Source organism: Elephas maximus, chromosome 10 (assembly GCF_024166365.1).
Source record: "Elephas maximus indicus isolate mEleMax1 chromosome 10, mEleMax1 primary haplotype, whole genome shotgun sequence".
NCBI lineage: Eukaryota > Metazoa > Chordata > Mammalia > Proboscidea > Elephantidae > Elephas > Elephas maximus.
The window spans coordinates 105,882,855-105,896,799 of NC_064828.1; the positions used below are offsets into that span (position 1 = coordinate 105,882,855).

At 50.6% G+C, this 13,945-nt stretch overlaps 1 protein-coding gene across 2 annotated transcripts in view; it reads left to right on the forward strand.

Moving 5' to 3' along the window:
- The first annotated feature begins 921 nt into the window (after positions 1-921).
- SLC24A4 (solute carrier family 24 member 4) overlaps positions 922-13,945 on the forward strand; it is a 209,516-nt gene continuing 196,492 nt past the window's right edge. For both annotated transcript variants that reach the window (XM_049899489.1, XM_049899490.1), the window contains exons 1-2: positions 922-1,054; positions 3,344-3,454. In XM_049899489.1, the coding sequence (XP_049755446.1) occupies positions 922-1,054; positions 3,344-3,454 (244 nt within the window). The remainder of the gene's footprint in view (positions 1,055-3,343; positions 3,455-13,945) is intronic.

Sequence of the window (13,945 nt, forward strand, 5' to 3'; positions counted from 1 at the left end):
AGAAACCCCTGTTCCGAGAGTCCCTGGCGGTGCCATAACCTTTTCCTCTCTGCAGCAGCCTCGGAGGGTAGAGGAAGGGCTCCCCTGCTGCAAAGGGGAGGAGGGAGAGAGTCTGGCAGGGAGGAGGGAGTTCACATTGGTCAGTAGTTGAGCCTCCCGGGGGGAAGGGAGGAGCGCGCGGGTGAGTGCGCCCTTGGGGAGGAGTACACGTGCTGAGGAGGGAGGGGAGAGGCGAGCGCAGGGGAGGAGAAGAGAGGCGCCACCGCCTCGCAGACGCAAGCAGGCGCCGGCAGCCGAGGAGCCAGAAAGTTCCCAGGGAGAGCTCGCTCTCGGAGGCCAACGACGAGGCCGCCCGCGGCGACGGGCGGCAGGTCCCGCGCGTCCAGCCCACCTCCCCGTGTGCGGACCCGGCTCCTGGGCTTGGGTCGCTGGCCAGCAGGGGAGCATCGCCGGCGCGCTGCGCAGCCGCTGCCAAACTTGAAGGGGGAGGATGCTGCGAGTGGGTGCTGTGGCGCGGGGCGCGGAGGCGCATTGAGTGTTCCCAGCCAGCGCCCCCGGGCGAGCGCGCCGAGGCGGAGCGCCAGGTAGCGGCTCCAGCGTCGGGACTGCGCCAGCCTTGCGAGCCAGGGCCGCCAGCGCCACCGCGCCGGCGTCGCCTCCTCACCCCCGAGCCATGGTACGCGGAGCGCGCACGGCGCGCGCGGGACTCTAAGCCCTGGCGGCTCCAGGAGCCCCACTGCTTCTCTCCCTTCCGAGCTCCCGGGTTGACCTCGCCTGCGGGGCATGAGGCTTTGGCCCGGAGCCCTTCGCTTCTGAGCCCCGCGTCGCCTGCTCCCGCCCTAGCGCCTCTCAGCTACAGAGAGGACTCCGGCCGCTGAAGATCTCCATCCGCTCCCCGGGGCTGCACCCAGGCGCTCTGGGATGGCGCTCTGCAGGCCCCTCCGGCCGCCGCGCAAAGTTCGCAGGAGGCGAGAGATGCTGCTGCAGCAAGTTGGCTTCGTTTGCGCGGTGCTGGCCCTGGTGTGCTGTGCATCTGGCCTCATCGGCAGCTTGGGTAGGTGCCTGGTGCAGGCTTCCCCCGCCCGTGCCACGGGAGTTGGGGGACTTGGGCTGGGAAGCTGGCGGGGCAGCTCCGAGATGTCTCCCCGCCTCCTCGCCGGTTTGGTCTCAAGGGTTCATTTAGTCCCCTCCCCGCCGGGGAGATAAAACGCACCCAGGAGTGCTGATACCTGCGTTCTGAGGTGTGGCGGCCGTTCCCTAGAGCTGCGTACCGCCCCTGGGGGCGTAGGTCACGGCAAAGTGTCTGTTACAGTGAAGACAACAGCCTTGAACTACTGGCCCCTCGGTGCCCGAGTTCTGTCCCTGGAGTGCACGGGGAAGGGTCAGGGCAGCGGTGGCATCGGGGAGTGGATTTTCCTGGTCTGGGAAGGGCTAAACGGAGTGGTCCTCTGTCCTCCTCTGCGGAGCGGCGAGGGTTGTGCCTCGTGTCCCTAGAGAAAGCTCAGATGCAAAGGCAGGGATTTCTATTGCCTCTGGGCCCTCCCCTCGCCCTCCCCAGGTCCAGAGGGGCGCCCTGGGGGTCCTTCCTGACACGTCCTCCTGAAATCCTAAATGTGTGGGGCAATCTGTTCCCGCGGGGGATTGCTGCCCTGTTTCAGCATCTCTTCTCTCAACTCCTCCTAATCCCCAGGGCAGGAGAGGGCCGGTGTCTGTGCCACAGTCCACACCCTCCTCCTCCAAGAAGAGACCAGGGATTTGGGAGTCTCCTAGGATATGCAGATTTGAGTTGGAGTGGGGAAAGAGAAGAAACTTAGCCAAAATGTGTGTTTGTGGGCATGTGAGCCCATGTGTAACCTTCAGAAGACATTCATATCATCCTAATTCCAGTTTTAAGTTGGATGCTCTGAACTTTTTTGTGTTATTTTTCACATTTAAAAAAAGAAGAAGAAATGTAGGTGATTTGGCCCCCTCAGCATGGAGGTGTAAAGCTCTGTCTGTGGTCCCTTCTGGAGCAATTAGGAAGGTCATAAGCATTTAGAGACTAGAGAGGTTTATAGTGACAAGTAAAAGCCAGGTGAACCTTGACTGAACTTTAAAAAAAAAAATACTGCCTTTCAAAACCTGAACTTTGGGCTCGAGACTACAGGGTTAAGATGTACCTCTTCCAAAAGAAACCCAGGAAGGTTATTTGAACATCTTAATATGTGGAGCTTTGCGATCGGGCCAGTTGAAGTGTTTTGTTTTCCCCTCAATTACACACACCAGAAATAACAAAATGCCCAGAGGCCCTTAGACGTCAGCCTTTCGGAGGAGGCATTGTTATCCAGCCCAAGCTGTGTGTGCATCAGGAGGTAAATGAATACTGTAAAGGTCAGAAAACGAGACTCGCTTTTTATGTGCTAGATCGGGAATTACCTTTAGGAGTTTCACTGCAGTCAGTCCCTGGGATCCATAGGTTCTCTGTGGTTACTCAGTGTGATCCTTGGAGCATCAGCATCCCCAGGGATCTTGTTAGAAGTGCAGAATTAGATCCCACCCCAGACCTACTGAGCCAGAGTCTGCATTTTAACGTCCCCAGGTGACGTGTTTGGACGTTCAGGTGTGAGAAGCACTGGACTAGACCCCATCACCCTTCTCTATTTGCTTGCTGACTTAGCTAGCCATTTGTAGCCTCTACCAGGGCAGGGGCTGCCTGAGTGTCTTTACTGGAAGAGAACTTAGTAGTCACCTATCCAAATGAACTTGGCTACTCACCCAAAGGTTGGCAGTTCAAATCTACCAGCTGCTCCTTGGAAACCCTATGGGGCAGTTCTACTCTGTCCTTTAGGGTCACTATGAGTTGGAATCAACTCAACAGCAGCGGGTTTGGTGTGTTTTTTTTTTTTTTTTTTTTTTGGAGTCTCTGGGTGGTGCAAATGGTTAACACGCTCAGCTGCTAACCAAAGGGTTGGAGGTTCAAGTGTACCCAGAGGTGCCTTGAAAGATAAGCCTGGCGATCTGCTTCCAAAAAATCAGGCATTGAACACAGTTCTACTGTAAGGTGAGTCAGGGTTGACTCAGTGACAACTGAATCCAAGCCTTTTATTGCATCTCTGAGGGGTTCAGGCCAGAGAGGTCTTGCCCAAAGTCAGATCACGTATTGTTGACCCGTCTGGAACTAGAAACAATGAACTAGTTTCAGGAAACATCGTTATATGTGAGTGGGGGTATTGAACTAATAATTGTATCACACTCTACAGGTGGCTCCCTGTAGTCAAACAGGGCCATTGCTGACATAGCTTGATACACACATGTGAGGTCAGTTTGAGAATGCGGTAATATATTGACTTATTTTCCAATCCAGGGCATGAAACAGCTTCTGCTAGCCAACATGTTCCACCAGACTCATGGAGAAATAGAAAGCTGATGGCACCAGTCAACGGGACTCAGGCCACTAAGAACTGCACAGATCCTGGTAAGAAAACATCTCCCGCACCGCAAGGCATCTGGCCTGGCCTGGAGTCAGTGCTTACGTGGACAGTTGCAGCCAGAGCTGGGAAAGGTGATTTTTATGTACCTGAGTGGGAAAGGGTAGCTACCAGTTGTTGAAAGGTAATGAACAGACAGACATTTATCAGCTGTGCTGCTAAGCAACTCAAGTGCTCTCCTTATCCAACAACTGGAAAGGTCAAGTTCAAGAGTTTACAACATTTATTTTTGTTCTCACAATGCTCCTAAAGGCTAAGTGTTCTCCCCGCTCTCTTGATTTTGTTTGTTTGCCTGTGTGTCTTTGTTTGCTTCGCCTTTTGTTCACTGTATCCATCTGCCGGGGCTCTAGGGCAGGCAATCCATGTGCTTGGCTCTGGCGGATGGCACTTTGGGATGACCCCCCAGAGTTAGGACATGCCCTGGAACTGCAGGGGTTGGACGCTCTGGGGCACTGGGACCCCCTCTCTGGAATGGAAATTCCCGGTGGTGTTACACCCCGGGAGATGGATGGATTCTGCTCACCCTGGGAGGTAGTTTTGTTTTTAATTTTTATGAAAGCGTACACAGCCAAAGATACACCATTTTGGCAATTTCTACATGTGCAATTCGGTGACACCGGGTTACGTTCTACAAGTTGTGCTGCCATTCTCGCTATCCTTTTCTACATTATTCCACCACCGTTATCTTAAACTCACTGCCCCCGAAGCTTCCCATCCAGCCTTTCGAGTTGCCTTTGTCAACTTCATCTCACATAGATAGTTCTTTGAAAGAACACAATGCTCAAAGCAGATGTCATTTACTAATTAAGATAAGCTATTTTTTGGTTCAAAGAAGACCTCAGGAGATAGTTTCTGTTTAAGGTTTTAAGATTATCTCAGGGCAGTAGCTTCAGGGACTCATCTACCCTCTATGGATCCAGAGAGTGTGGCTTCCACTGAGAATGTGAAATTCTGTTGTGCATTTTTGGAAGGTAGTTTTGATGTTCTTCTTCAGACTTCTCTAGGGGATCAGAGGCAGTAGGGTCCTGGGGATGATACCTCGTGTGTCCCCTTGCCATAGGCAGGTTTTGTTGAAACAAGTGAAGAAGGTTCTCAGGTGAAGAGTGTGTACTGACAAGCAGCGAGGGGTATGGAAAGTGCCCAGACCTCAGATAGGGAAGTCCTGGACTTTAGCTCCAGCTCCGACTCTTGGGTCTTTGTGGCATAATGTGTTTGAAAGCCTTTTGGAAACTACGAGGTTTTGTTCTAGCCAGGTATCACTTGGCTTGTTCACCTAGTTGCTAGGCAAGTCACCTAATGTCTTTGTGTGTTTCCTTACCTGTGAAATGGGCAGAACATTCCTTGCCTGCTCCAGGGCTGTTGGAAGAGTCTCTTGAGGGTCTGGACGGGAATGTGTGCAGGAGGAAAGGAAACCACGGCAAAAGAGCAGCACCTGAGTCGCAGTCCTGTCCTCACACCCTCTCAGGCAGGTCTTATCCCTGTTCTCCAGGTTAGGAAAGACCAAGGGAGGTGACATGAGTTGCTCAAAGTCATGACACTTGTGGGTGGCGAGGCTGGAATGAGGACCTGGACCTGTGCCACTGAAACGTTTGGTTGGTTCTGCTCACTTTTGAAGGCCAGGGCTTTCACTCAAAGCTTGGTTGAGAACACCTGCTGTGATCTTTTCTGCATCCCCGACTTCCCTTATCTCAGGATGCCTTGGGAGGAGTCCGTTTGGGGCATAGGAGGTAGAAGAGCACAGGCTTGTAAAGAAGTTGTGGGATTCCTTTCCAACCTGGACCATCCTGTCCTGAGATATTCCCTGGATCCCGGGGACCCAGCAGGTGGCTGTACCTGTTAACTCCCCCCCAGTACATCGTTTTCCTTAGCCAGAGGTGGTGGATGTGTGTGGTGAACCAACATGTGCCGGGGGTTGTGTAAGGCTGGGGTCCACAGGGTCCTGAGCACTAGAATTGGCACCAGCCACATAGGGAACGTTGAGGAAAGTGTTAGCCGCTCCGAGTAAAGAAGCAGGGTTAGCGTATTTTTAACTGGTTTCTAGTTCACTTCTTGGGTAACTTCTGTCACACAGTCTGGGCATGTCAGCTTAGGGCTGCATTTTCTGTGATGTTGTTCTTAGATGTCATCAAGTCACTCCTGACTCATTGCAACCTGATGCACAACAGAATAAAACACTGCCCGGTCCTGTGCCATCCTCACAATCGTTGTTATGCTTGAGCCCATTGTTGCAGCCGCTGTGTCAATCCATCTCATTGAGGGTCTTCCTCTTTTTTGCTGACCTTCTACCAAGCATGACGTCCTTCTCCAGGGACAGGCCTCTCCTGGTAATATGTCCAAAGGAAGTGAGACAAAGTCTCGCCATCCTCGCATCTAGGGAGCGTTCTGGCTGTTCCTCCATGCCCCTTGTTGCCCTGGATCTTCACTGTACTTTTTGATAAAAAATTATCACACTATTGGATTAGCAGTCAGTTGGCAGGAAGACCTGACCTTGTCCCTTTTGTGGAGAGGGAATGAGAGGGACGGCAGCAATATCATTAGCAATGATTAACATTTGCATTGTGCATTGTGTTGACCGCTTTCAGAACTGGGCCTGGCACACAGCAAGGACTCGGTAAATATTGGTTGAATGATGGGATGAAAGTGCATTTTGATGTAGGCAGCATTTTAATCCTGACAGCGTTTTTGCAAAGATGAGGACAGTGAAGCTCAGAAGTTTAGTGAGTTTCCAAGAGCACCCAGCTGCCAGGAGCCTTCCTGGGGCGTCTGGCTCCAAATCTCATGCCCTCCCCACTCCATCGCACCTGCTCCCAGCTCTCCTCTCAGGTCAGGCAGAGCTGGGGCTTGACTTTCCTTCCAGGCTCCTTCTCCCTGGAGTATGAGAATATCGACCCCTTTTCTATTTCACAGGCAGGAATGGCACAGTTGGCTAAGCGCTTGACTACTAAATGAAAGGCTCATGGTTCAGAATCAGTCATGTAGAGGTGTCTTAGAAGAAAGACCTGGCGATCTGCTTCTGAAAGGTCACAGCCTTGAAAACTCTGTGGCGTAGTTCTACTTTGCACAGATGGGGTTGCCATGATTCAGAATTGACTCACCAGCTACTGTTTTTTTTTTTTAATATAGAAGCACCTGTTGTGTCCAGCCCTGGTGGGCACCCGTGGGGGGAGTATAAAAAGGCCTAAGATGCAGCCCCTCCTGTCAACTAGCTTACAGTCTTGTAGAGAAGACAAGGTCTCAACTTGGGGACGACTCGGTGGCAATGAAGGACTGTAATGGTGTCCCAATGAGCAGCCCCACGGGTGGCCCCTGAGGAGCTCGGGGGAGGGTGAGCGGTCTGATGTGGTTTTGTGTCATTGTCTTGGGGTTTAGATGAGGCAGGCCTCATTGCGACAACAGAAAACTCCCCAAACTGGGCTCAGCAAATTAAGGAACTTGTTGGCTCAATAGCTGAAAGTGTAGCACCAAAGGTTAAGAGGTGTATGTGACTCAGTTTCTCTCTGCCTCTGGACTTCTCCAGCATGGGAAGGTGGTCGTACGGCTCCAGTCTTACGTTCTTCCAGGCCCAAAAATGCTAGGAAAGAGGGCATCTGTGGCTAAGCAGCTTCTGCAAAATTATGGAAGTTTGATTGATTGGGTTGGGTTGGATTGTGTCACGGGACCATCCTGAGCCAGTTGCTGGGCACCCAGGACTGGCTTAGATCTGGGTCACAGGCTGCACCTCAGGAGGGAGGAGACAGAATTCCTTCCCTCCTCTAGACAGGCCTGGGAGTGGGAGTAGGGGGCTGGGGGTCAGTAATGGGGAGCAGGACTCAATTCACAACTGCTCAGCACAGGTTGGGGCTGCTGTAAAGGTGGACCAGAGCTCCAACCTTGAGTTTCAGGGCATGACAGAAGGTGGTATCCAATGGCTGCCCTCTTTTCTACACAGTTACAGAAGTCTCCCCATAAAGAGTTGAGGGAATTCTTGCATCTTCTGGAGGCTTCCTTCTGCATTGTCTCCAAAGCTCAAGGGCTTCTAGTCCTGATATCCAAGTCCTTTAGGGATGTGAGAAGATGGGGCTTTCAGAGTTCCTACAGAGTCAAAGCATTCAGAGCCAGAGCTAACACCCACATTTGGTGTTCAACCCACATTAGGTCATGTCTTTGCAAGAACCCCCAGGACAGGGACTGTGTCCTGTTTTCTGTGCCATCTGAATGTTCCTCATTGCCTGTGGAAGGAGGGGACTTCGTTTCCTAAAACTATGAGCAGGACCCTGCCCTAGTCTTCACTTAAGACTCTCTGTGGAGAGTGGACTCTTTGCTCTGCCTCCGTCATTTCCCCAGATCCTGGTTATTTATTTCCATCTCATTATTTGTGTTCCAGCTTAAGGGCCCCCCACCCCAACCAGGCCTTCCCTGACCACTATGCATGCTTCTCAACCACCCCCTGGCACATAACCCCATATCGTTTTTATAACATGTGTCACCATCTGAGAAGGTCCCTGGGTGACACAAGCATTCGTGATCGGCTGCTAACCTAAAGGTGGGTGGTTCAAACCCACCCAGTGGCGCTGTGGAAGAAAGACCTGGTGATCTGTTTCTATAAAGATTACAGCCAAGAAAACCCTATGGAGCAGGTCTACTGTGTAACACATGGAGTCACCATGAGTTGGAATTAACTCAACAGCAACGGGTTTCTGTCACCATCTGAAATAATTTGTTTATTCATCATCTGTCTCCCCTTGAGGGCTATCTCCTTGCTCACTGGTCTGTGCCAGGTAGAGTGGGTTTCGTTATTGTTATTGTTGTTTTTAAACTCTGAACCACTCCTTTAGCAAGTGGCAGAGTCCAGGTGGCCGGCTCCAGAACCCACAAGTATTGTAAGCGATAACGATGGATAAATGAAGCAGTTACTGCGAAGTGCCATACAGGATGCCAGTGACTAAGGGGCAGCACTTCCATGGAAGTGACCCTGTGCCACACATTCCTCTAATTTAACCCTGCCAACAACGCAATGAGATAGATGCGTTATTACTGTCTCTGTTTTACAGATGATGAAACTGAGGCTCAGAGAGGGCCGGCGACTTGCATGAGGCACATGGCTAAGAAGCAGCAGGGTGGGATTTGAACCCGGATAGCCTGACTCCTGGGGCCATTTGCTTAACCATAACGGTTACTGCCCTCATTAGTTAATTAATGGAGATGGATGCCTTCCGCCATTGCTCCTCACTTCCCTTTCCACGTCCTCTCATCTCCTACATGGTGGCAGTGTGACAGAGAAAGCACTAGAAAAAGAAGAGGGATGGGGGACAAGACACTGACTTTGGAGTCAGAAGAGAAGTGGCTGCACATTAAAAACAGCTTGAGACCTTTATGTACATTTTTAAAACACCCAGAACCCACCTGCGGAGGTCTGGTTTCATTCCGGGGCTCAGGAGTCAGAGCTCCCCAGGCGATTCCAAGATGAAGCCAGAGTCGAGACTTACTGGACTAGAGCTTTGCCACTCAGTGTGTGGTCAGCATCGCCTGGGAGCTTGTCGTTGCTGCTAGTTGCTGTGGAGTGAATCCAAATCCTGGCAACCCCATGCATTACAGAGTTGAACTGCCCCATGGGGTTTTCTTGGCTGTAACCTTAACGGAAGCAAGTCTCCAGGCCTTTTCTTCCATGGTACCACAGGCTGGGTTTGAACTGCTAACCTTTAGGTTATTGCTTGAGTCCACAGCATTTGTACCACCTAGGGAGAAACCAGGTGATTCGTACGTACACACATGGTCAGAAGCACTGAACCAGAACACTGCCTGCCACTTGGTCGGTGCTCAGTAAATATTTAAATGTTGAATAAAAGCTAATACTTTGTTTAACATCAGGATTTTCCTGAAAACTGGTTAGTTTTTTTAAACGTAGGGAAGCTTAAAAAAAAAAAAATGAAGTCAGCTTCATTTTTGGCTGCTGATGTGGAAAATTCATTACTTAATTTTTCCCCAGAGATCTAAAGGCATGACCCGGGCCTATGGGCCTTTGATCTTTATTTTCATGGTCTGTGCAGAGGTGGGCTCCTCCATCCAAAATGTGGAAAGTAGGGATGAGTGGCAGTGAGTTTGAGTCCCCTGGGAACCAACATGTTTCCACACATCTTCCCATGGTGGCACCTGGCGTTAGACGACAGCTAAGGATAGAAATAGGTGTTTCTCAACCCTGGCCTGCAGGTGAGAAATACCTGCAGAGCTCCTAAACACACGGATGCTATGGCTGCCTAAGAAGTCAGAACCAGTGACGGATGAATTCTGTGGCCAGCTTTTGTAGCGTCTGAGAATATCTCCTCCCCACAGATCCAACATGGTGGCTTCCTTCTGGCTGTTGTTCCACCCAGAGGCCTTCCCTGATAGTCCAACGCAAAGCAGCCTCTAAGTCACTCGTGATCACAGTGTTTTGATTTAGCTCTTTGCAGGGCACCAGTTTTATTCATTGTTATAGAATTTGTTTCCCCTGCCCACTCCAGCTAAACAGGATATAAAAGGTAGAAGCCTTGTTTGCTTTTTTCAACCACAGTCTGTGTGTTACTTTTTTCATCTGTAAAATGGGGACACTAAGGGAGTAATGGGGAGTCCCCGGGTGGTATAAATGGTTAACACACCCAGCTGCTAATTGAAAGGTTGGAGGTTCGAGTCCTCCCTGGTGATCTACTTCTAAAAAATCAGCCACTGAAGACTCTGTGGAGCACTCCGTGGCCATGATTTGGAATTGACTTGACAGCAACTGGCTTAAGAGGGTGATAACTGCATCTGCCTCATCGGGTTGTTAGGATTAAATGAGTAGATACCCATTAAGAGTTTAGAACAGCACTTGACACGTAGTATGTGTTCAGACATTAGGTTCTATTTTCATTATTATTATTTTTCATCTGCCTACCCTAGAGATAATACAATGCCTGTGTATAGTAGGTGCTGAATAACTATTTGTCAATTGAATTTTATGAGGACAAGTTAAAAGGTAAACAACATCTTGCCAAACATTTTTTTTTTCTTTTCTGGAAACAATTTTCTTGTTTTGACTTATCTCTTGAGGATTTGGATGCTAGAGGATGACGTACCTTGTAAAACTTGCCTCTGAAATAGAAAAGCTGTTTGCTTTTTGTCTCAGTCTTGACAGTTGGGTGGTAGCATACCTTTTGGCTATTTAGCTGAGGTGGGCGTGGCTTCCCCATTCTTACACTGCCTTTCCAAAGCCCCATATCTGAAATTGAATGGTAAGTGGCTAACCTTCTGATATGTCATCCCTGTTTGGGTTTCCAGTACCTTATGCCTCATGTTTAAAGAGAGAGAGAGAGAGAGAAAGGAAAGAGCTTGGTTTTCCCACTGTTATGGGAGGAATTTAAATCCTGCTTTGTTGTTGTTGGAAACCCTGGTGACGTAGTGGTTAAGAGCTACGACTGTTAACCAAAAGGTCGGCAGTTCAGATCCACCAGGTGCTCCTTGGAAACCCTATGGGACAGTTCTACTCTGTCCTATAGTGTTGCTATGAGTCAGAATCGACTTGACGGCAATGAGTTTTTTTGGTTTGATTGTTGTTGTTAGGTTCTGTCAAGTCGGTTCCAACTCATAGAGACCCTATGTGACAGAGTAGGATGGCCCCATAGGGTTTTCTAGGCTGTAATCTTTACGGGAGCAGATAGCCAGGTCTTTTCTCCTGCAGAGCAGCTGGGTGGGTTTGAACCACCAACCTTTCTGTTAGCAGCTGAGCACTTAATCGTTGTGCCACGAGGGCTCCTTTAAGATTTGCTTTGTCATGTTTGGTTGTGGTCTTTCTCAATATGTTCTGAATGCCTGGCGCTTGTATGTGTCCATGGAAGGAAGGCTGGGAGAAGAGGGCTGAGGGAAGGCTGCTTGAGAGGGGTCCTGAAGAGGCTGGTGGTCACAGGGTTTCAGGGTATAAGGAGTCGGATACAGGAGGGAGACAGAGGGTCTTTCGTGGCCATCTTAGCTCTCATTGACCCTCGCTTTTCATTCTGCACCAGGGCTGATGTAAAGGCCACTGTGTGGGGGGTGAAGTCTGGTGGAGGTGGGACCTCGCCCAGGGGGCTGGTGTTGAGGTGGGTTAGGAGGAGGTGAGACCACAGAGCTGTACCTGCTTCAGGCTATCTCTGCAGGCACCTGTGTGGGGAGCAGGGTGTGGAAGGCATGAGAAACCAGGAGTAGGAGGCCGGGGCCTAGAGCTGCGAAGAGTCCATCAGGACAAGTGGGCGTGGAGGTGAGGCAGTTCTGGCAGCAAGACGAAGCGTGTGAGTTCTGAACAAAAGTCTGCAGGAAGGCCTCTTCAGCAGGCTGGCAGGACACGTCACAAATTCAGAGTTTCAAAGTTGTTACATAAAAGCGAATCCTGAGTCAGAAAAGGAAAGACTTGAACTCATTTCTGTGGGCAGGGAGATCGCAGTTCGGTTAGTCTCCCGAGGGGGCAGGGGCAGCCTGGGAGGGCGTTTCTTAGGCAGGACATCCTCCAGAGAGCCAGGTGGCTTCTTGGGGAAAGTGCCACCAGCCACCTTAGGACAGGCTGGCAGGGCCACGATCGATCACTAAGGGAGACTGAGGAAGACAGCCGTCGGCCATCATGTACCTATTCTTCCTTCTTTGGGGCATGGCAGTGGGGTGTGTTATACAGTGGATCAAGATTTGGGTTCTAGTCTTAACTCTGCCAAGATCCTGCCTGGGACTTAATGCCTTTTTTCTTCTTTTTTAACAAAAGGAGTTTACACGGGATAAGTATAGAGATTCCTAGCAGCCAGAAAACTATCCCAGCAGGCACCAGCTCTTTCTTGGCGGTGGGTGGCAGTTTGACGTGGTGAAGGCAGACATGTGGGTTTCAGTCCCAGCTTGCCACTTACTAGCCGTGTGACCTTGGGCAAGTTACATAATCTCTCGAGGCTTCGTTTTTTTCTCTTTTGTAAAATGAGGATGACAGCAGCTTCTACCGACCTGGTACAGCTGCTGTCAGAGGCAGACCACAGGATGTACAGGGGTATTTAGGCAGCACCAGCCACAGGGTAGGTGTTATCATCACCACAGTCATGGCTGACACCGAATTACTACGTGCCTGGTGCTATCTGTAGCGCTTTCTGTGTGTTAACTTACCTACTTCTGAAGATCAGCCAGTGGGATAGATCATGACGATCCAAGCCAAGCATGGGGATGGCGTAGTGGGGTCGCCATGAGTCGGGGGCTGACTCATGACAGCTAACAGAAACCACAACAAACAACCCTTTACGTAGCTACTATCATTGTCTTCCTCCTGCAGACAAGGAAAAGGAGACCCAGAGACATTAAGTAACTAGTCCAAGGTCACCCAGCCAGCCAAAAGCAAAGCCAGGTTTTTTTTTTTTTTTTAATTTGGGTTTTCTGAACTGTGAGCCTGTCTCCGTATCCACAGTTACTAATAAGCAGCATGGAGAAAGACAAATTAGAGATGAAGACTGCTGTTGCAACCTTCAGCCCCTCTCGAGGTCCTGGGTGCACGCCCCTCTGGCAGACGTGGGGTGCCTGTCCGTTATAACAGCAGACATCTGTGTGGGCCCCAATTCTTGCTATGTTTCTAATACTGATTTGTTTGCAATCAAAAGTTTTTTTGCCTTATCCAAACTATCGGGACCATCTGCTTGCAATCTCTCCTCTTCCCGGGCCATCTGCTCCCCCCGTGACTTCCAGAGTCTCCACTCTCAGCACCATGCTGCGGGCCTCCTGCGATCCAGAGCGCGCCCACTCGGCAGCCTCTTGAACTCTGAGGAACGTTCCTCACCAAGTTAAAAATGGAAACCGCAAAGCTTTGCCATGTGTCGCCTTGGGTGGAAGAGATCCCAGCCGTTCGACTCAACAGAAAAGTCCAATGTGTGAAAAGGGATTTTTTTATTAAACACTGTCCATTACTGAAGAGGCCCTTCCAGTTTAGCATTTTACAACAAAGGAAGAAAAATAAATGTGCCAAGATAATTTACTGTCTCCCCTGAAAGAGCAGTGGATGGCCTCCTTGGGAAAGGACCAGGAGGGCACTCTACGCCTGGGACACGAAGGTGATCTCTGCTGAGTGGGTCAGCCCCTTGGAGACGGGGAGGTGGACCACTCAGTTTCTGCGCCCGCTACTGCCTTTGCTAACCCGGCCCTGCATGGTTGCAGCCCTGGGTCTCGGCGTAATTGCCCAAGGGATCAAATGCACCACGGGTTTCTCCAGGGTCTGCATGCCCTGTGCCGTCCTACACTCTGAAGCTGGCGGAGTTCTGGTCCCCGCTGTCAGAGTGTGTGCAGTGGAATGGGGGGACAGGCTGGTGCTCCTGAGAAATCTCAGCACCTGGAGGAATGCTTACTAGCAACGCTGTGTCTCGTTCATTGGCTGTCCGAGGGCAGAGAGAAAACAAACATCTCCTAAGATTACCAGGCACAATGGCAGGTAATTAAGCTTTGGGGATTTAGCAAGGACTGAGTGCCCGCCCGACCGGGCTACGGCTGAATCAGAT